The 22,677-nt window shown below is 43.1% G+C and overlaps 1 protein-coding gene across 1 annotated transcript in view; it reads right to left on the bottom strand.

The window, feature by feature from the left end:
- The window catches only part of ABTB3 (ankyrin repeat and BTB domain containing 3), a 272,945-nt gene that overhangs the window by 68,968 nt on the left and 181,300 nt on the right, over window positions 1-22,677 (bottom strand). The window contains exon 3 of the mRNA XM_077829043.1: window positions 16,366-16,570. Within this exon, the coding sequence (XP_077685169.1) occupies window positions 16,366-16,570 (205 nt within the window). The remainder of the gene's footprint in view (window positions 1-16,365; window positions 16,571-22,677) is intronic.

The following is a 22,677-nucleotide window of genomic DNA, read 5'->3' as shown; positions in this document are numbered from 1 at the left end:
GAATAGAGGGGAACGATCACGTCCCTCGATCTGCTCGCTATGCCCCTACTTATACATCCCGAAATGCCATTGGCCTTCTTGGCAACAAGGGCACACTGCTGACTCATATCCAGCTTCTCGTCCACTGTCACCCCTAGGTCCTTTTCTGCAGAACTGCTGCCTAGCCATTCGGTCCCTAGTCTGTAGCTGTGCATTGGGTTCTTCCGTCCTAAGTGCAGGACCCTGCACTTATCCTTATTGAACCTCATCAGATTTCTTTTGGCCCAATCCTCCAATTTGTCTAGGTCCCTCTGTATCCTATCCCTGCCCTCCAGTGTATTTACCGCTCCTCCTAGTTTAGTATCATCCGCAAATTTGCTGAGAGTGCAATTCACACCATCCTCAGATCATTTATGAAGATATTGAACAAAACCGGCCCCAGGACCGACCCCTGGGGCACTCCACTTGACACCGGCTGCCCACTAGACATGGAACCATTGATCACTACCCGTTGAGCCCGACAATCTAGCCAACTTTCTACCCACCTTATAGTGCATTCATCCAGCCCATACTTCTTTAACTTGCTGACAAGAATACTGTGGGAAACCATGTCAAAAGCTTTGCTAAAGTCAAGAAACAATACATCCACTGCTTTCCCTTCATCCACAGAACCAGTAATCTCATCATAGAAAGCGATTAGATTAGTCAGGCATGACCTTCCCTTGGTGAATCCATGCTGACTGTTCCTGATCACTTTCCTCTCATGTAAGTGCTTCAGGATTGATTCTTTGAGGACCTGCTCCATGATTTTTCCGGGGACTGAGGTGAGGCTGACTGGCCTATAGTTCCCAGGATCCTTCTTCTTCCCTTTTTTAAAGATTGGCACTACATTAGCCTTTTTCCAGTCATCTGGGACTTCCCCCGTTCGCCACGAGTTTTCAAAGATAATAGCCAATGGCTCTGCAATCACAGCCGCCAATTCCTTTAGCACTCTCGGATGCAACGCGTCCGGCCCCATGGACTTGTGCACGTCCAGCTTTTCTAAATAGTCCCTAACCACCTCTTTCTCCACAGAGGGCTGGCCATCTACTCCCCATGCTGTGATGCCCAGCGCAGCAGTCTGGGAGCTGACCTTGTTAGTGAAGACAGAGGCAAAAAAAGCATTGAGTACATTAGCTTTTTCCACATCCTCTGTCACTAGGTTGCCTCCCTCATTCATTAAGGGGCCCACACTTTCCTTGGCTTTCTTCTTGTTGCCAACATACCTGAAGAAACCCTTCTTGTTACTCTTGACATCTCTTGCTAGCTGCAGCTCCAGGTGCGATTTGGCCCTCCTGATTTCATTCCTACATGCCCGAGCAATATTTTTATACTCTTCCCTGGTCATATGTCCAACCTTCCACTTCTTGTAAGCTTCTTTTCTATGTTTAAGATCCGCTAGGATTTCACCGTTAAGCCAAGCTGGTCGCCTGCCATATTTACTATTCTTTCGACTCATCAGGATGGTTTGTCCCTGTAACCTCAACAGGGATTCCTTGAAATACAGCCAGCTCTCCTGGACTCCTTTCCCCTTCATGTTAGTCCCCCAGGGGATCCTACCCATCCGTTCCCTGAGGGAGTCGCAGCCTGCTTTCCTGAAGTCCAGGGTCCGTATCCTGCTGCTTACCTTTCTTCCCTGTGTCAGGATCCTGAACTCAACCAACTCATGGTCACTGCCTCTCAGATTCCCATCCACTTTTGCTTCCTCCACTAATTCTTCCCGGTTTGTGAGCAGCAGGTCAAGAAAAGCTCCCCCCCCAGTTGGCTCCTCTAGCACTTGCACCAGGAAATTGTCCCCTACATTATCCAAAAACTTCCTGGATTGTCTATGCACCGCTGTATTGCTCTCCCAGCAGATATCAGGAAAATTAAAGTCACCCATAAGAACCAGGGCGTGCGATCTAGTAGCTTCTGCGAGTTGCCGGAAGAAAGCCTCATCCACCTCATCCCCCTGGTCCGGTGGTCTATAGCAGACTCCCACCACTACATCACTCTTGTTGCTCACACTTCTAAACTTAATCCAGAGACACTCAGGTTTTTCTGCAGTTTCGTACCGGAGCTCTGAGCAGTCATACTGCTCCCTTACATACAGTGCTACTCCCCCACCTTTTCTGCCCTGCCTGTCCTTCCTGAACAGTTTATGACCATCCATGACAGTACTCCAGTCATGTGAGTTATCCCATCAAGTCTCTGTTATTCCAATCACGTCATAATTCCTTGACATCACCAGGACCTCCAGTTCTCCCTGCTTGTTTCCAAGGCTTTGTGCATTCATATATAAGCACTTGAGATAACCTGCTGATCGCCCCTCATTCTCAGTATGAGGCAAGAGCCCTCCCCTCACAGACGTTCTTGCCTGTGCTTCCTCCGGTATCCCGCTTTCCCACTTACCTCAGGGCTTTGGTCTCCTTCCCCTGGTGAACCTAGTTTAAAGCCCTCCTCACTAGGTTAGCCAGCCTGCTCGCAAAGATGCTCTTCCCTCTCTTCGTAACGTGGAGCCCGTCTCTGCCCAGCACTCCTCCTTCATGGAACACCATCCCATGGTCAAAGAATCCAAAGCCTTCTCTCCGACACCACCTGCGTAGCCATTCGTTGACTTCCACGATTCGAACCCAGGCCTTTTCCTTCCACGGGGAGGATGGACGAGAACACCACTTGTGCCTCAAACTCCTTTATCCTTCTTCCCAGAGCCACGTAGTCCTCAGTGATCCGCTCAAGGTCATTCTTGGCAGTATCATTGGTGCCCACGTGGAGAAGCAGGAAGGGGTAGTGATCCGAGGGCTTGATGAGTCTCGGCAGTCTCTCCGTCACCTCGCGATTCTTAGCCCCTGGCAAGCAGCAGACTTCTTGGTTTTCCCGGTCAGGGCGGCAGATAGATGACTCAGTCCCCCGGAGGAGAGAGTCCCCGACCACCACCACCCGCCTCCTTCTCTTGGGAGTGGTGGTCGTGGAACCCGCAATCTCAGGACAGTGCATCTCATGCCTTCCAACCGGCGGAGTCTCCTTCTGCTTTCTCCCCCCAGACATATCATCTGGTCCACTCTCCGCAATGGTACCTGTGGAGAGAACATGAAAGCGGTTAGTTACCTGTGTCTGCATTGCTGGAACCCGGACATTCCCCCTTCTTCTTCTGGAGGTCACATGTTGCCAAGCTTCTTCACTGGCCTCTTGGCTCCGCTGTGCAACCTGCTCTAAATCTTTAGAGCTTTGTGCCTGTAGAAGCATATCCTGACTTTTGTCCAGAAAATCCTCAGATTCTCGTATGCAACGCAGGGTCGTTATCTGTTGCTCCAGACCTTCAATCTTCTCTTCCAATATGGAGACCAGCTTGCACGGAAATACCAGGGCAGGACAGGAAGCAGAAAAGGAGACAGAGCCCTGGAGCTCAGTTGCTGCTGAGCCACAGGAGAGACCGGACGTCTCTTCTGGGGAGCAGATGCTAGGGTTGTCAACTGTATAATTGCACAAACCCAAAACACCCTTGCCCACCCTGCCCCTTGTCTGAGGCCCCGCCTCCACTCACTCCAGCCCCCATCCCTCCATCGCTCGCTCTCCCCAACCCTCACTCACTTTCACAGGGCTGGGGCAGGGGTGCGGGATGCAGGCTCTGGGAAGGAGTTTGGGTGCCGGAGGGGGCTCAGGGCTGAGGCAGGTGGTTAGGGTATGGGAGGGGATTAGGTGTGCAGGCTCTGGTTGGGCGATGCTTACCTTGGGTGGCTCCCGGAAGCGGTGGCATATCTGCCGGTGGCTCCTAGGCTCGGGGCGGCCAGGTGGCTCTGCGTGCTGCCCCTGCCTACAGGCATTGCCCCTGCAGCTCCCATTGACCGTGGATCCCCGTTCCCAGCCAATGGGACCTACAGAGTTGGCGCTCGAGGCGGGGGCCGCACGCGGAGACCCCTGGCTGTGCCTCCACCTAGGAGCCACTGCTGGAGATGCCGGCCGCTTCTGGGAGCGGCGCGGAGCCAGGGCAGGTAGGGAGCCTACCTTAGACCCACTGCACTGCTGGACTTTTAGTGGCCTAAAATCTCCCTGATTGCTTTCAATAGCCTCTGGGAGATCGAGCCTGATTCCAAGGGACTCCCAGCCAAACCGGTGGGTTGGCAGCCGAGCAAATGCCTCTGCAAGAGCCCAGCCCAGCCCCAGAGTGGACTGATGCCTTGCTGTCGGGGAGGAAGATGAGGACCCTGAGGAGTTGCTGGAGCTACCCGTGGCCGAGTACCCCGAGGAGACAGGGGATCTTTGGACCACAGGACCCTACACCTAGACTGTGGTAGGAAGTAGCCCCGGGGGACCAGACTCTAGTCCGGTTGTGCTGCTGGAGTGTGAGTCAGCATGTTGCGACTGGAATCCCCACTGACCCAGTGGCAGATCACCCTGCCACTGTTAGGGCCCTGGGCTGGGATGCAGGGAGTTGGGTGGGCCTGCGTCCCCCCTGACACCCTATGTCTGAGATGGCAGCCTCCCCACCATAGGCCAGGAGGTGCTCACCCCAACCCCCTGAATTTTTTCTGAAGTGAAACCCTTGATGACCAACTTTCCAGAATAGGCAGGGAAGTAGGACTACTCCTTGTTCCTTAAACCTTAGGGCCTAAGGAATTATCTCCAGGAGAAGAGGACCTAGTAATGTTAAACAATTGAGAATAACAGACTGATGGCAGGGGATTCCATCACTAACCAAACAGACAGCAGAATGTGCAAAGATCAAGAGAATTAAATAGTCTGTGGACTACTACTTATAAGGGACTTTGTCTACCTGCAATGTAAAATCAGCTTATTGGGGAGGAATTTATACTTATGGGGCGTACTGGTATCAATGGCAGAGAACTGTAAGAAAGAAGTCACAGAGGCTACATATCAAAGACTACTTAGAAAACTCATGTCGAGTGCCACAAAAGCTGCCTTTTCTGAAACACCACTAGCCTCTCATGCAATAACAGCAAGGCAAGGGGAGACTGGAACTCTCCATGTGTACTGGAGAAGATGAGACATGAGCAGGACTGAAGCTAATCAAGCACTTGGGAACTACTGAAGGAAACGAGAACCTAGAGTGAAGGGATGGTCATCACCTTCTCAATGGGAACTAGACTGCTGCCTTTGAAAAGGAGTATGCTTGGGGCAGATTGTTTAAACAAAGCTGGAAGTTGCTGAGGTCTTCTCCAATCAGTAGTAACAACCAGCGGAATTTGAACACCCAGCTGAAAGTAGAAAACTCACTGTAAGCTGCTGGCAGTAATCCTGGGGAAAGCAAGCAGGTTCAGCACCATTATGAACAAAAATATTGTGCCGTCAAAGAAAAGGAATAAAGGAGGTCTACTGTATCAGAAAGCAGAGCTACAGAAGTCGGTGCACAGTATCAGAAGCTTGTAAATTGCAGTGGATGAGTAATAATGCTCAGCATGGGCTGCAGACACCAAAAAAATTACATCCAAAAAAACATTCTGCAAAATAAAATAATTAACAGGAACCTGTAAATTTTAGGCGACAAGCCAGATAGGGAAAAGCAGGCTGGGTCGTAGAAATGGGTATTTGCATTTACCTAGCGTTTCAATACAAATCACAAGACACAAAGAGGGCAGGGCAGCACTCTCCAAAATGGATCATAAACTTACTCGAAACCCCAGTCGGGTTGTTCCTGCAATCAGGGAGATGTAACTGGCTTCCTTACTGCCCCACACTGCTGCAACTCAAAACCATGGCAGCCAGCAGAAAACCTAGCCCACTATATTTACAAACAGGCAGCACTGTTTACGGGAGTTTTAACCATAATACTATAATATTTTACATTCTCTTTCTTTCTTTCTTGTACTTACATTTTGCAAATTTTAGTAAAGAAATAAAATTAAAAGGTGCAGTGGCTATTTCATATAGTAAAAGCCTACAGAGGGCAGTATCAGTATTTTATAGAAGTTGGCAGAAGATTTTGTTTAAAGGGCGGTTCCACTGCATACACAGAGGCAAGGAATTTACCCATTATTTTTCATGAAGGGAACACACAACACGGTATCCAGAGTCACTAGGATTTGTGTTTTTGAGGAGAAAATCATATACGGTCCATTGAAATAGGCTAAAAATGCACTACTAGGGTTTATGCAGCACGTGAAGTTTTCTTTCAAAACTGTTCATGTACTGAGGGATAATGAGGAACACAAAGTAGTAGGGAAGCTGTAGTCTACACGATAACATGACAATATTTCCTAATCACATCATGAGAAAGATACAATTATGCTCAGGTATTGCATTATTAAAGTGTACCTAACTGGTTTATCTTCACTATGCAAGGGAAGATTATAACGAAGAGAGTTTGACTGCTGCATTATTTTGCCTTTGTATTCAAGAGCCGGCCTGTATCACACTAGTCACCTGGTTATTCTTTTTTAAGTGTATATTTTAATTAAGTTATTATTATAGCAAAAGCATACATATTCTGGGGCCTAAGTGATGAAAAGTAGATTGTGCCTTCAGATCTGCATGTGGAGGGGGCTCTCCTGTGTGCATGTGTTTGTGTGTGGAGGGAGGTGCACAGGAGTTTCTGGTTCACAGCCCCCATCCCTTTACGAGTGTGCAGAGTGCTCAGCCTTGCATTGGGTGAGGGCAGGGCCAATGGGACAGATATCATCCCCCCCTAGTTTAGCTAAGATTGCCTAATACAGCCTGGGCTGTTCTGCAGATGTCTGGCAACCCATCTCCCCAACAGAACAACTGGGGAGAAACTTTGTAAGAGGATCTATCAGTGGATTTCAGCTCGGGAGGTAGTGACCCGCTGCCCTCCCCACACTGATTTACACGCTGTGCTATCCCACTGAAATTAAGTGAGTCGCCCAAGTCAGGTCATACTACAGGACATCATCTTATATGTTCACTAGTGCTCCGCAAACCTTCCCGAGCCAAGATGCATCCTTGAATTGGCGCCAGGACCAGGGCAATCTAGGACGTTCATATGTAATGCCCCTTGTCCTCCTGAAGAGGCCCGGTGCTAGACCTGGGCAAAAAAAAATGTTCACCAAAATTTTTTTGCAGATTCAGGTTGACGGAAACATTTAATGAATTCATGTCAAATTCACCATGCTGTTACAGATACAAAAACCCCCAAGACTAAACAAGACATTTTGTTTTGGATTGAACACAACATTTTGTTTAATCCAAAATGGATGTTGCTTTGTCTGTTCGCAGAAATTTTTTTTGAAAAATTGTTTTGCATTGCCCCAAATTATCTTTTTTATTGCATTTTTTCAGTTGGGCCACCAAACCAAAAAACTGGTTATTTATACAGCTCTATCCAGTGCTCCCCATTTAATATATGTATCCTCTGGGAGAGCTCAGTGACCTGCTAACTCTCTCCTTTCTGGTCACCTGCAGGGACTAGTTAGTTGGCAATTTCCTCCTCTTCATGTGGCAACTGGCTGGCCTGCTCTCCTGTGCTGTGTCACACCGCTCCCCAAATCTCCCTGAGATCTGGCAACTCTGCACCATCACCACCCCTGTTTCTCTCCCCGACACATACTTTCTTCAAAGCAGAAACAGAGCAGGGACACTACTTCTCTGCAGTGCTCCCACATATCAAATCTCTTTCTTATTTCTGGGGTTATTTCTGAGACGTTCCAGAGTGGTAATATAGAATGGATAGAATTGTAAAACAGTAAATCCCTAAGACAAATGTTAAAATGGGCCCTGGATATTACACAGGATCTTTTAATTATTCATAATAATGTTACTTTAGCTATATAAGGTGTTGTAGCAAATCCCTTTTCCTTGCAAAAAGCAATTTGCCTTGAAGATGCTCCTAAATAACTAACAGGCTATCAAGATGCACTGCGTTCTTGCCTTGTTGTTTCCTGGCATTCTCAGAGATTTAAAACTCCCTTCTTACTTATATGTTGTCTCAGGCTTTCCTCTTTGTTTACTGTTAGCAGTGGCAGTATAAACAACGTAAAAACAGGTGAAATGGATAGCTAGAGGAGAATGAAAAATGTGCATTCTAAAGTCTAATATGATACTTCATTTTTTATGTGGGTCAAACTCAGTTTTTAAAGAAAAATTGAAAATACAAGTATCTTTCATTCTTTCTATTTACAGGATTGTATTTAAAAGCTACTGTCCTTCAAACACCCAGCTACAGCATTGCTGCATATATGTACTTGTCATAAATATAAAGGGAAGGGTAAACCCCTTTGAAATCCCTCCTGGCCAGGGGAAAGCTCCTCTCACCTGTAAAGGGTTAAGAAGCTAAAGGTAACCTCGCTGGCACCTGACCAAAATGACCAATGAGGAGACAAGATACTTTCAAAAGCTGGGAGGAGGGAGAGAAACAAAGGGTCTGTGTCTGCCTATGCTCGTCTTGGCCAGGGATAGACCAGGAATGGAGTCTTAGAACTTTTAGTAAGTAATCTAGCTAGGTATGTGTTAGATTATGATTTCTTTAAATGGCTGAGAAAAGAATTGTGCTGAATAGAATAACTATTTCTGTCTGTGTATCTTTTTTGTAACTTAAGGTTTTGCCTAGAGGGGTTCTCTATGTTTTTGAATCTAATTACCCTGTAAGATATCCACCATCCTGATTTTACAGGGGGGATTTCTTTATTTCTATTTACTTCTATTTTCTATTAAAAGTCTTCTTGTAAAAAACTGAATGCTTTTTCATTGTTCTCAGATCCAAGGGTTTGGGTCTGTGGTCACCTATGCAAATTGGTGAGGCTTTTTATCCAACATTTCCCAGGAAAGGGGGGGTGCAAGTGTTGGGAGGATTGTTCATTGTTCTTAAGATCCAAGGGTCTGGGTCTGTAGTCACCTAGGCAAATTGGTGAGGCTTTTTACCAAACCTTGTCCAGGAAGTGGGGTGCAGGGTTTTGGGAAGTATTTTGGGGGGAAAGACGCGTCCAAACAGCTCTTCCCCAGTAACCAGTATTAGTTTGGTGGTGGTAGCGGCCAGTCCAAGGACAACGGGGGGGAATATTTTGTACCTTGGGGAAGTTTTTGACCTAAGCTGGTAAAGATAAGCTTAGGAGGTTTTTCATGCAGGTCCCCACATCTGTACCCTAGAGTTCAGAGTGGGGGAGGAACCTTGACAGTACTGATTATTATTAGACAAATTATTAGAGAAAGGGCTGGACTAGAGGTTTGAGTACAAGGCTGGGAATGAGAAATTACAAATTCTAATCTCAGCTCAGATATGACTCCCATTGTGACCTTGGGCTAATTACATACCTGCCTTAGTTTCACAAGCTGTAAAATGGGGATAGTAATATGTATTTACTTACTTTCCAGGGCTATTGTGAGGTTTAATTAGATGACGGTCTACATTCAGCAGAGATGTGACGGGTTTTTGCAAAGGGGAACACTCGTGGCGTATGCTACTGCTCAATGGGAGTACAGATGGCAGAATCTAAGTACTGTTATTTAGTTAAAAAAACAAATTGATCAAAATAGTTACCAAGAGAATTGAAAAGAGGAAGATCATAATTAAGAAAGAAATTTTCTACCTATGCCATTAAAATAAAAGTTATTTTTGATTACAATCTTGAGCCAATAACTCTAAAGTTATGAATGAGAAGCTACTTTCATTTTAAGCCTTGATTCTTAGGGGGATAACGTTTCTTTCTTTCTTTTCAAAAGGTCCTTTTAATTGAAATCTTTCACATTTGTTCTCATCTCAAAAGGTTTGTTTTAATTTAGAAAATTTGATAATATGCTAATGGGCCACTGTTAGAGTTACCAGAGCATGGAAAGATGTTCTTCCAATTATTAATACATTTTCAGATGCCTTTTTGTGCTCAAAATGTTTCATATTTATATCTTCAGTTACAATGGCCCTAGTCTTCAGGGAGCACAGTACTTTTGACATGTGGATCCTGATTCTGGACTGGGATCCAATAGTATGGATCCTTGTACCAATGAGGTTAATGGCACATGGGTCCACACTGGCACATAGGTCCATGCTAGTGGTGGATTCCAGTTATCAGAGCCCTAGTTAAGAATGATCTAAATTTAAATGTTTGAAAATCGCATACTGTCTACGCACAACCTGGTATTTTTTATTTAAATTAAAGGATAAATCCTCCTCTCACTTATGCAGGCCAGTATAACTGATTTGACTAAAGTTGGAACTGTCTGAGGGGAGAATTTAGCTTACATTTTTAACATACCAAGATTTCAATGCTCCAGTCTACACAGGTGTATGGGGAAAATGTCAATATTTGAATGTGCAATCCCTCTTTTACTTTCTTGTTTTTAAAAACACTGAGAACATTTTAAAAGCCTACATTAATGCAATTAATGATTGATATTTTAAAAGCAGAGCCAGAGTAATGGTTCTTATAGGAATTGTAACTCCAATACATTGCACAGATATTTTGGCATAACAATTAACACTATACAGTGATATAAATACACTGAAAGAAACCAGAGTTACAATTGCTTTGGGGAGTACAACTTTGAATGTTCTGCATTATGTGTTATGTCTGTTAATGTTGCATTAACAGAGTTTTCTGCATTTTAAAAAATAGAGCAATCACAAGGACAGCTTAAGTCTAGCTTGATAAATTAGATTTAGTGTACAGCACAAGCTCAGCCAGGATATACTATCTGACAGCTGAGCTACAAATACTGCCTAAGATTTTTTCCATAACATGTGCAATCTAGCATACTGCTGGCAGCTGCCAATACCATTATTTTTGAAGAGATTAAAAAAATTGGAAGCTTGGTTTTTAGGATGAAAGGATAAAAAGAGACACAAAAGCTGAACTTAGGACTTTCTTTTTCCAGTCCCTGGGTGAAATCCTAGCCCCACTGAAGTCAACTGGGGTTTTACCACTGACTTCAACAGGGCCAGGATTTCACCATCTGACTTTTTCAGCTAAACGATGAGGAAATTTAGTTGTTATTCATCTACGTGGCTGATCATTTGCAATTGCTCCACTGTTCTTGGCCTTTTCTCAGGTTTGGTCTACCAAAAGATTTTGGACTGGTATCACAACTTCAGTAAGGTGCATGACCTTTTTACCAAAATAGTTATATCTGTACAACTCCTACTGTGGATGCAATTATACCAGTACAAAGGTGTCTAATACCTGTTCATTTCATTCCTACTCCACACTAGCCAAGGGGTTGTACTGCTTTAACTATACCAGTATAGCTTAAAGCAATACAACTTTTGTGTGTAGACAAGGCTTAGGATATTATTCAGACTGAGAATGGTTTGGGGAGCATTCACCAAAATTAAAGCACCACAGACTACAATTCCAGCATGCATGGAAGGAAGGTGGAAATGCAATAAACAAAATTGACCCATGGGGCTTTGTAAGGGATTTCTCAATGTTTAAGGATTTAAAAAAAAAAAAAAAATCTGTACTGAAAAGGGGACAGGAACCAAACAAGGACCTAGCAAGTCAATTAAGGCTTGCAAGGAAAAGACAAAGGCAGCCAAGTAATACAATGAGTAAATGCTTGCCCACGGAAGAAGGAGAGAAGAAATACTAGAGAGGAAGCACTGTAAATTGGTGAATAAAATTAATGAATGGTTCTAAAATGGCTGAGCTTCTGATCTGCTTTTTTCAATGAGTTGTTAATGAGGAAAGAAATTCTATAGAGAGAGTTAGGGAGTAATGAGGACCCTGTCAATACAGCTGCGGATAAAACGTGGGTAAGGGACTACTTAGGAAAAAGAAACATTGCACAATCTGCAAATAGAGACACTGTGCCTCTCAGGTTCTTAAAGCACTACTAGCAATAATTTAGGAAGTGTTAGAGACTTTACTGACCTTCTCCGGGCTCTTACGCAGCACAAAGTGGCTTTAATGGGCCAGAGAATCTGGCCCAAGTCCTTTGCACCACTTAAATCCCACTTTAGATCTGATATAAGGGTTACAGAATCAGAGGTGGAAGGCGCAGAGTCATAGGACTGCCCATCATCTGCCCGCTTGCTTGATATGAAACTCCTGCTCTCCCCCACAAGTGCCTGAAGCCATGACTCAGGCAAGTCCACTCCATCCACGCAGAGGGTGCAAAGGACCTGACTCCCCAGGTGGCCACGTAGGACCAGGCATGATCTACTCCTAAATAAACAAACATGACTAATACATAAAGAGAGGACTAGAATAGCCATCCATTGCTTTTTATTATTATATGCAATGTATCGGGTGATTAATTTAATTATATATATATTAAATACATAGCTTGTTGTCATTTGATGGCCTTGAAAAAGAAACATACTTCTAGGAGGATCTGAATGTAGAGAGAGCAAGTTAACTGGGAGTGAAATTTACCTATGTGCAGAAGGCCAGTACAAGGCCTATGCACTAGTCAAGTCCCACATAAGTCCATACTCAAAATAGAATGTGAGTGGTGTACCGGCTCTGTGGGGGCTCTCTGGACGGGGTTAATTTCATTCCAAATGAAATCGCTCCCTCTGTCTTCAAATTCGCCATCAGTGCATCAGGAGAGGATGGGTGTTCTGTGAAGGGTGCACCATGACAGACATAGGCTTAGCATGAAAGAAGGTGTGAAATTGAGAATGGGAAGACATAAGGAGCACTTAGGAGTATAGGCATCAATAGAGAGAGTAGGATGAAATGAGAGCAGACGTGGAAGGAGGGAGGGGGAGAATTATGTAGAGTAGAGACTTCCGTGAGACGATGGATGAAGTATTTGAATTGTATTCACACCTTTAACATATAATAAAGACAATTCCAATAAAATATAAAATGTTTCAGCAAAAATTGCATAATTGGGCACATGCACCACTTTTTATAGCTTATTTTATTGCATAGGCCACTCAAGACCAAGATGACAACTCCTGTGGTACTGCCAATCAACCAACTGATTGACTCAGTATTGCCAATTCCTTTCAAACATTCAAAAAAATCATGAGGTTGGCTTATAAATCATAAGACTGAAAAATAACAAACGTAGGGGCCTATTTATTAGTCTTCTAGTTTTTGAGCCCTTAGGATACACTCAGATCACATTTTCCAGCGTTTCTCTTCAAAATGAATGCTGGATACTTGCTTTTTTATTTAAATGCTGAGATTCTCATATAATCCCATGACTCCAAAAGCTGGGACTTTATGAAAAAAACCCACCAAATATCAGGAGACTCCTAATAAAATTGTGAGAGTTGGCAACACTCCTCCCCCCTTTAATTAATATATTCTATTAAGTTAAATATACTGCACTCGTCTTCATTTACTTCATTAAAAAACAAAAACCTAGTTGAGTTCAAAGAAATACTATACAAATAGAAGGGGCCAGACTTATTCAAAGGTAAAATCTGGTTCTACATATCTAGATTGTAAGCACTTTGGGGTAAGCAGCATCTTTTTGGTATGTGTTTGTGAAGCACTTAGCACAATGGTGTCCTAGATGTTACCACAATACAAATAACAATAAAGACTACAACCCAGATTCTCTAGTACGTGCAGCTTCTTCAGCAGAAGAAGCAGGAAGGGGAGCAGAGCTGCAGCTCCCTGAGTTCCTGTATTGTTCAATGACAATACCTGTGTATTTTAGAGAAGCCGAGGAGCAGCCAGTAACAGCTCCCAAGAGCCCACCCATAAGAGGAGAATGGCGAGAGCACAATGCACTCTGACCACATCTTGTTCCTATTCCTCTCTGCATTGAGGATGACCCTTATGTTGGGATGTTAGAAGAGAGTGGCATTGGCTTCATGACACCTGAGGACTCTACCATGCCAGGTAAATTTTCCTATGTCCAGATCCACTGAGTTTCTGGCTCCTCTGCCCGACCAGAGTGACAACAAAAAGACCAGAGAAGGGGGTAGAAAATCTAGCCCTAAATTTTCTTCTTTTTGTTGTTTGCCAACATAAAAGCAATTGAACAGCATTAGAAGAAGAGAGAATCTGGAACCTAAATAAATTAAAGCACAAGGATTAGAACTGTTAGATATAAAAATCTCATGTTTTAACAATCCTATTTCCTCAGAAGTCATAAAAACACATAATGAAAACTGAACATGCTAGAGATAAGTAACCAGCCATAAAGAGTGACTGCACAATAAGGAATACCGCTGGTATCCTTCAGTGGCAAATTAAAAGGGAAGCTTTTTAAAGCACTAAATAGAATTCAGATTAATCAATCTCTTCTGTGGGGCAACCCAAGATGGTTATATACAGTTGGTATAGTATATTATAGAACATACTTCAGTGCAAAATATTTAGGCATATGTTTTACTCTGTCTCACTTCCACTTGTGTTTCCTGGTACTAACTACTAAAGCATGTTTGATTAGGCAATAGAAGGAATCTCTGCTCTTTCCAAAATTAACCACGAGCTTCTGGCAACAACACAGAGTACTTACTCTGGCTCTAACCACAGTTGCTAAACGGGCCTTGCAAAGAAAGATAGTTTGCCAGAGTATTAAAAAAACAAAATTGCCTTGGGTTTATGTAATATTTACTTGAAGAACTGCTAAAAAATATAATATATATAACAGACCATCTTAGAAAAGGGAAAAAAAACATGAAAACAAATTTTAAAAAGAGAAAATTTTTCAAATGTTCTGTCCTTTTGCATTTAACACTGTGACGTCTTTAGAAATCTTACAAAACTGGGGCCTGATCCTGCAGTTCTTATTCACTCTCACTGAAATCAATGGTATTACTCATCTCGATAAGGGCTGTAGAATCAGGTCCTTTTTTAGTGGTAGGGAGATTCTTTAACTTTGTTCCCTATAATACCTTCCATGCAGTATTGCTAACCCCAAGCATTCAAAATACATGTTAGCCCCCATTCCCAACCCCCCGAAAAATCATAAGACTGGCCGAAAAATCCCGAAATTTTAAAAAATAAGTGTGGGGTTCTTTTTATTTCACTTCTGATTTTTGAGCATCTGGGGTCAAGACTTCTAGCTCTTCTCTACAACCATGAGTGTTACAATTTTACTTTTTCTTTATACTGTAAATGAAAGTTGAAATTCTCATGACTTCAGGAGCTGGGGATGTAAGAAAAACACCAAATATTACAGGGCTCGTAATAATAGGTTGAGAGTTGGCAACACTGAAAGTGGTCCCTGTTTAAATTTCTTGCATAGTCAAGAAGAATGACCTAGGATTCCTCACTCCGCCCCACAGTTTAACAAAGGCACTATGGGTGAAATGCTGGTTCCCCTAAAGTCAGTGCCCAAAGTCCCATTGACTTTAGTAGGGCCAGAAATTCCACCTTATGCTGTTTTTTATAAATGGATACAAAATAGTTTCAGTCAGAACAGCATATCACACATCCTTTGCCTTTTTGGGCCACGTTTTCAAATTTGTTCTCCAGTATGCAAACTCCATGTTTTAATGTCCAAATCAAGTAATTAGATGCACAATTGCTCATTTGTGTGTGCAAATGAGAGTTTTCCACATACATACTTTGAAATGCAATTGTGGAGGCCAGCCTGAAACTTTGGCTTAGCTGGCATGGTGACAAGCCCTACAGAAGTTAAGAAAATGTTAATAATTTACAACTTCAGGCACTTTACAAACATTAATTAATCCTCAAGTGACCGTTATGAGGTAGGCATAGATGAGGAAACTAAAGCAAGGAAGTTTCATGATTTTCCTAAGGCCACAAAAGGAGTCAGAGCTGGGACTTACAACTCAGAAGTTCCTGGTTCCTCAACAATAGAGAATATTCCTTTCTTAATTGCAAAATTATTTTATTTCAATTTTGCACTGACATGATCTAGAGTTTAGAGCACTGTTTCCTTCTCCCCATCTTCTTGGGACACTGAGTTGACACCTAGCCTGTCATTCTCTTTCTACCTTTATTTTCCCCAGTTTTCATCAAAAGCTGTATTAAAAGCAATACGGCCAGCATCTCCAGCCTCCCAAAACACATGCGTCACCTGCCAGCCTGGAGAATGGAAGCCCCAAGGTTACTCCTGAGTGTAAGTATGAGTCATGCCTGTGCAATCAGTATAGCTGTTACACAGTATGTTTAACAGCCTGTCCTTTATATACAACATTCTATTCATTCTCCACTTCCCAAATTACCATTGTTGAATCCTATTAATTTGTAGAAAAACACATTTAAACCCAAACCTGTTAGGAACCTCTAATTTTCCTTTCCAAAATGCAGAACAGCCAAGAGACAAAGAATGAAAAAGGAAATCTCTACAAAATACACATCTGGAACCAATCTGCTGGATGTAGCCACTGGGTGTCACTTTTGATATATACTGGGTCAGCAGTGGAGCACTTCATTGCAGGAGAAATTTATTTCAAGGGGATGCTAACCAAAACAGACTGCAGTGAAATATATTTTGCATAGCCTGTAATGATCAATTAGCCAGCGATGCTGACTTTTTAATAAAACATCTTTATACATATATTAAATATTGCAAATAAGATCTTACCTTTCAATCTGCAGTGTGACTTTTGAAGGCTCAACATTAGGGTTTTCCCATTCCATCTGTGGACAATGCATAAAATAACAGAGAGTGTACAAAGCCTCAGGTTCCCAGTATAGTGATCCCTGCTTGTGGTGCATTGGAGTGCCGTTGCCATGTTGCTTTGAGTTGAGTGGCTGGAGGTGATGCATTGCTCGAGATACCAGATCACCTGAGAAGGAAAAATTTGATGACTACTAAAACTGTGATTTTTATTTCTCCTCATCTAACCCATTTTAACTTCTCCCCAGGTAGTTTTCAAACAAAAGGATATGGGAAACTCTTTTTGCTTTCCAGTTAAAATATCATGCATGAACAGAAAGTGACAGAACAGGTTTATGTTCATTATTCATTTTCAACATCAAGTTAGTTTGGCTGTTACAGCAGTTCATCTGCTGTAGAAGTTTATATGCTGTGGTGATGTATATGGGTTGCAGACAACCCCAAAAGGGCTTAGTGGAGAATTCTTCTGGGGAAGGCACTTCAGTTACCATAAGCAACCCTATACTGACCCCTTCACAAGTCCTGGTGCAGAGGGCATGGTCATAGCAGTCAAGGGCAGCCCTGAAAACCTGCCATAATCCCAGGGCTGTGTAAATTATGGTGGAGGCTATTTAGGTCCCCAGAGCAGTGCAAAATCCCAACAGCACAAACCTACCTTTGTCCCCTCTCCAAGGGCTGTGCCTTCATGAGATACACACACACAAAGTAACACTGAAAATCCAGCCATTGCTGAGCATAAGATGGCAACCAAAAGGGACAGAGAACAGCATGAGTGCGTGTTGAGGGAAATTTTGGACACAGACATTGTGGCAAAGCCCTGCTTTTATACAACATGCCATATCATCTTTAAAAGAGGTAAAGGGCTTTACACCACCGCTGGAAAAGCAAACAAAACCAGAAAAACACCCTTCCAGATCTCCCCACAATTCTAGAATCACACATTTTAAAACCAACATTTGGCCATTTCATTCTGTGTAAATAACTCTCCCTGACCATAAGTGTGGAGTTCATTGCTGTATGATACGTAGAGCATCAAAAAAGTTTTTAAATATTCACTCTCTTACTGGAAATATGGAACCCCATTCTGTGTATATTAAAAGTTCAGGGACAGGTGTCCCTCATCAATTTGAATGCTGTCATTTCTAGCTTTAAACTGTTACTAAAAATGATCATATTACACACAGAGCTTATGTCACACCCTAATAGGAAAACACAGATTCAGAATCAGATGGCTTAGTTTGGTATTGTGCAAAGGAACCAGATGCATTCCAACGTGTTGCTTTTGGCAAACAATACATTCCAGTGCACAGTATTTGTTTTTCTTTTTACTGAACACATACTGTCAAATTCCACCCTCAGTTCCAGAGGCGTAACTCTCATTAACGTTAGTGGGAATTGTGTCTGTGTAACAGGGCAGAGTAGGGCCCCATGGCTCTGACAGGAAATGGTTAAAATCCTATCAGAAATGTTTAACACAAATATAACATATCCACCTGGACTAGGCCTTAAAAGATTTTAGCAAAAGAGAATACTGTGCTTTAGAATCACTCAAGCAATTTAGGTATCTAGAGAACAGAATATAGCCCATTAGAAGGCTTTCATTGTTTCTCTATGACTGTGTGGGTCTCTATTTTCCATAACTTGTCAGAAGAAACTTTAATTGTGATATGCAGAAAGTGATCTGATTTGCTTGCTTCATTGATAAGCAGACAGACAAGCAGGCTCACAGGCAACCTAGAAATGAAGTATCTCTCCAAACATTGTACGGATATTAATTAAGTCTCACAACTCCTCTATGAGGTAGGTAAATTTTATTGAATTTTTTTGGGTAGTGACCACTGACTTGAAGGCAAAAAAACAACTTTGGCCGTAACTCTGTTTTCACATGCTCAGATCATTCTGGAAAGTCTTCTTTTCTAATGAAATATTTTCAAAATTGGTCTCTGTTCAAAAGGGCTTTTTTTTTTTTTTTTTTAAATAAAAGTCTGAGCAAAATTCCTTCAGTTGTTTTTGAGTTTGACAGCAGAGAGAAAAAAATGGTTTAAAAATTATTGCCACACTTTGTCCCTATGCAGGGGACTCAAATAACTGCTGAACATTGAAACTTGGAAAGAAATACTCACTGAGGTGTGAGTATATGATCAAGTTTTGGGGGTGGGAAGGTTGGATAAAAAATTTACAAGCAAATTAGAAAGATCCCTTTTGAACATGTTCAGTGGGGATCGATTAAGATTTTTTGCCCACTGAAGTTCCACCCTTTTTATGACATTAGAATGCACCACCTCTGAACAGCCTAGACTGGTACAGAGACTGCTGCTGCGGCTGAGATAATTTGCACAAGCGAGGATATAAATGTTTCACTGAAAAATGCACCGCACAATCCTCCAAAAAACACAGTCTTAAAACAAGGAACAGAAGAAAACTACTGGCACAAAAAATTTGCAGAGTCCATGATTTTAGGGTTTTGACAATTTTTGCTGCACTCTGCAATATTCTTCTGATTAAAGCTTTCATTTAAAAAATAGTTTCTGTCTTTTCCCACTGCTACAACATTGTCATGATAGGGACTAATCTGGAGCTCTTACATGCTCATAATTCCCCCGGAAGTCAGGAGATAGTGTGTGTGCGAAAGGGGTGCAGGATCAGGTCCACAATGGAAAGAGATGTGCTTCTGAATAGATTATCCAGTCTTACATAAAATTTATCTACAAGCAAATAGCAACAGCAGTATATTCTGGAACTCACCCTGCCCTCATCCCTTTCACCTACAGGAGATGTAAGTTTCAAAGTCTGAAGCCAATTTAAATGGCACCAATATTATCAGGCGGATAAAAAAAAAAAAAGACATTAAATGCAAAAAAAAAAAATCCTGTTGAAGGCAATGTTCAAGTTTAAGAATTAAAATCAGAACAAGATCAGAAAAAGAACTGCGCTTAAGCCAAATCCTGTCTTCATTTAGGTCCCAAACCAGCAAATCACTTAAGTATGTGCTTAATTTAAGGACTTGATTAGTCCTGTTAAAGTGGATCAGGGCCTTATATATCATGCAACTCCACTGACTTCAATTGGGTTGAATGATAAATAAAGCAGGACAGAATTTAACAGAAGTTAGCATACAGCAACATTAATTCATCTGTGTTGCACATCCTGCACTTTAAAGGCTATATATTTTATGACATATTCAGCACCAGATACCGAATGAGGAAAAGAACAAATTAGAAGATACAACATTACAACACAGCCAGTTAACGTTGCTGAAGTAACTTTAGGTGAAAACCTGTCTCCATTGAAGTCAATGGCAAAACTCCTACTGATTTCAATAGGGCCAGGATTTCAGCCTTTGGCTTTGGCATTTCCTAACTTCCACTTTATGAAATATATAAAATCACAACCTTAATGCTGAATTAATGTAGTTTGGTGTGTTTCATTATGATTCAGTTATATTATACCAAGTACATATTGGACTAGAATTTGTTCTTCCCTTTCCTACCTGGTAAATATTTGGGCATCTTAATAATAATTAAAATATTGATTCATCTATTGTGAAACTTAATTGATCATTGCTTGTAAAGAACTGAGATCTTCAGGTGGAAGGCAATATGTAAATGCAAAATATTTTAATGAGATGCAGTGTTGCCCAAAGGATAGAGTACTGGCCCAAGAGTCTGGAGCCCTGGGTTCTGTTCCTGGCTCTGCCACTGCCCTGTTGTATGACCTGGGGCAAGTCACTTCACTTCCCTGTGCCCCTGCTTCCCTGCCCAACCATATCTACTTAGGTTGTAAATTCTCCAGGACAGAAACTGTTGCTTACTAGGTGTATGTCTAGAGCCCAGAGGCGATGACTTTCTACTTTCTCTGGGGGTGCTTGACCCTGCTCCGCCCTGGGCCCTGCCCCCACCCCACCTCCGCCCTGCCTCTTCTCATCCCCTCCCCCGAGCACCCCGCCCTCGCTCTGCTCCCTCCTCCCCAGCACCGCCTGGATGCCGCTGAACAGCTGATCGCAGCAGGCAGGAGGCGCTGGCAGGAAGGGCAGGGTGCAGATTGGTGGGGCCACTGGCGGGTGGGAGGCGCTGAGCATCTATATGCTATCGTAATACAAAAAATGAATACTACTACTAATAAATTAATAATGCTTTATTATAAAAGCAATATATCGAAAGTAATAATTTGTCAGAATTGTATATACCCCTTAGAGTACCACTTTGGGTGCTACGTTTTCTACTTTTATGTTTTCTTCCAGCAATACATAAAAATAGAGTTTAGTGATTTCAGGCCCTGATCCTGGCCACTTGCTCTGCATAAACAGGCCCACTAGCCTTCCCCCGAAGTCCCTGGCAGTCCATGCAGGCACATATGTCTGCCCATACAAAGCCAGTTGCAGGATGGAACCTGTCATCCTGTTCCCAATGGACAAGCTTGCATGTCACTATCACAACAGGCTTACTTGGCCTGAGTCTCAGCAGAGCTGTCCAGGATTCAATGAGCCACAGAGCGAGAAACATTCTCCACACCCCAAAGTGCTCCTTTTAGGGGCTGGTCTACAGTACAAATTGTATTGTGGTTGAACGCGGGTATGCAGAACTGGGTTAACTAACATGATGGCTACCCTGACTTTGCAGTCAGGTGTAGACCAGCATGAATCATATGCACCATCGTGTCAGCGATCTCCCTTCTTCACAACCACATTCAGCAACGGTAACGATTTGGAATGGAGTGTCGCTCTACCACAGTGGCACCAGCTCTTGCAATTTTATCCTTCTCGTGATAACTGGTGTTTCACAGAGAGCTCCAGCTCTTGCAGACAACGATTATGTAAGTATCTCAGATTTCATTTAACAAAAAAGTAAGTTTCCACTCCTCATACTTTCAGAGAAAAGCTGGAAAACGTGACTCAAGTGCTTCCAAGAAATCTCAATTTTTAAGCCAATCTCATGATTTTTGAACTTTTGGCACTGGCAGTGCCAGCTGTGCCAGGGAAAAGTATACTGTAGTGTGATGGAGTCTGTGTCAGTGCTCTGCCCTTTCTGGGTACGTCTACCCTGCAGCTGGCAACATGCCTCCCAGCCCGGGTAGATGGATTCATGCTAGATGGCCTTGAGCTAGTGCACTAAAAATAGCAGTGTAGATGTCACGGCTCCAGTGTAGACTGAGGGTAGCCACCTGAGCTCAGACCAGGGGTCGGGAAGGCTTGAACGCCCAAGCTGCCACCCAAGCCACTATGTTCACACTGCTATTTTTAGTGTGTTAGCTTGAGCCCATCTAGCCCGAGCCCTGGTCTACACTAGGGGGCGGGGAGTCGATGTAAGATACGCAACTTCAGCTACGAGAATAGCGTAGTTGAAGTCGACGTACCTAGATCGACTTACCACGGCGTCTTCACGCCAGTGAGTTGACTGCCGCCGCTGCCCCGTTGATTCCGCTTGCGCCTCTTGCGGCGCCGGAGTTCTGGAGTCGATGGGAGAGCACTCGGGGATTGATTTATCGCATCTAGATTAGACACGATAAATCGACCCTCCAATATATCGATCGCTACATGCCAATCCGGCGGGTAGTGTAGACCTACCCTGAGTCTGTCTACCGGGGCTGGGAGACTCACTCCCACTTGCAGTGTAGACAAACCCTCTGTGGCTAAACAGAGGGCTTCAGTCTCTGGAGCTGTCCATCTGGCCCCTTTCATGAGCTATAGAGTCAAACACACACAATTTAAAAATTAAAATAGATTATGTAACGTCACAGGATGGGGGACAGTCCTGGTTTAAGGCAATGCTGAATATTTAAGGCACATCATCACTGTCTTTAGTCCAGAGATCTGATGTGACAGTGAAAGTGAAACAGCTCCCATATATATGCTGGTGGTGTTGCAAACTAGTGAACCCAGCTAGAGCATGTGAGCTATCTATAAAGCATGCTGGTAAAGCATTCCTTTCTTTTTTCCCCCTGTTATTGGTTTAGCAAAGGTTATTTTATATCTCAAATAAAAATATTTTAAATCAAACCAAACCAAAAAAATCAAAGAGAGGAAATAAAAGAAGGCACTTGCCTGATCTCCCTAACTCCCACAAGCTCCATGCAGGATTCTATGGTGGTTATGACTAGCCCTGATCCTGAAAAGCATCAGTGGGACCACTTACATGAATGAAGTTGTTCAATTGTGTAAGTGTTTGCATGAACAGGCCCCCCGGTGCATACGATAGGCCTGATCCTGCCAAGACAGAGTGTAGTGCTCTGTGATAGGGGGCTGGGAGGGCCACACGGCCCAGTGGTTAGCACACCCCA

This window comes from Eretmochelys imbricata, chromosome 1 (genome assembly GCF_965152235.1).
Source record: "Eretmochelys imbricata isolate rEreImb1 chromosome 1, rEreImb1.hap1, whole genome shotgun sequence".
NCBI lineage: Eukaryota > Metazoa > Chordata > Testudines > Cheloniidae > Eretmochelys > Eretmochelys imbricata.
The sequence above is the reverse complement of the archived record's forward strand: the minus strand, read 5'-3'. Positions and strand labels throughout refer to the sequence as shown.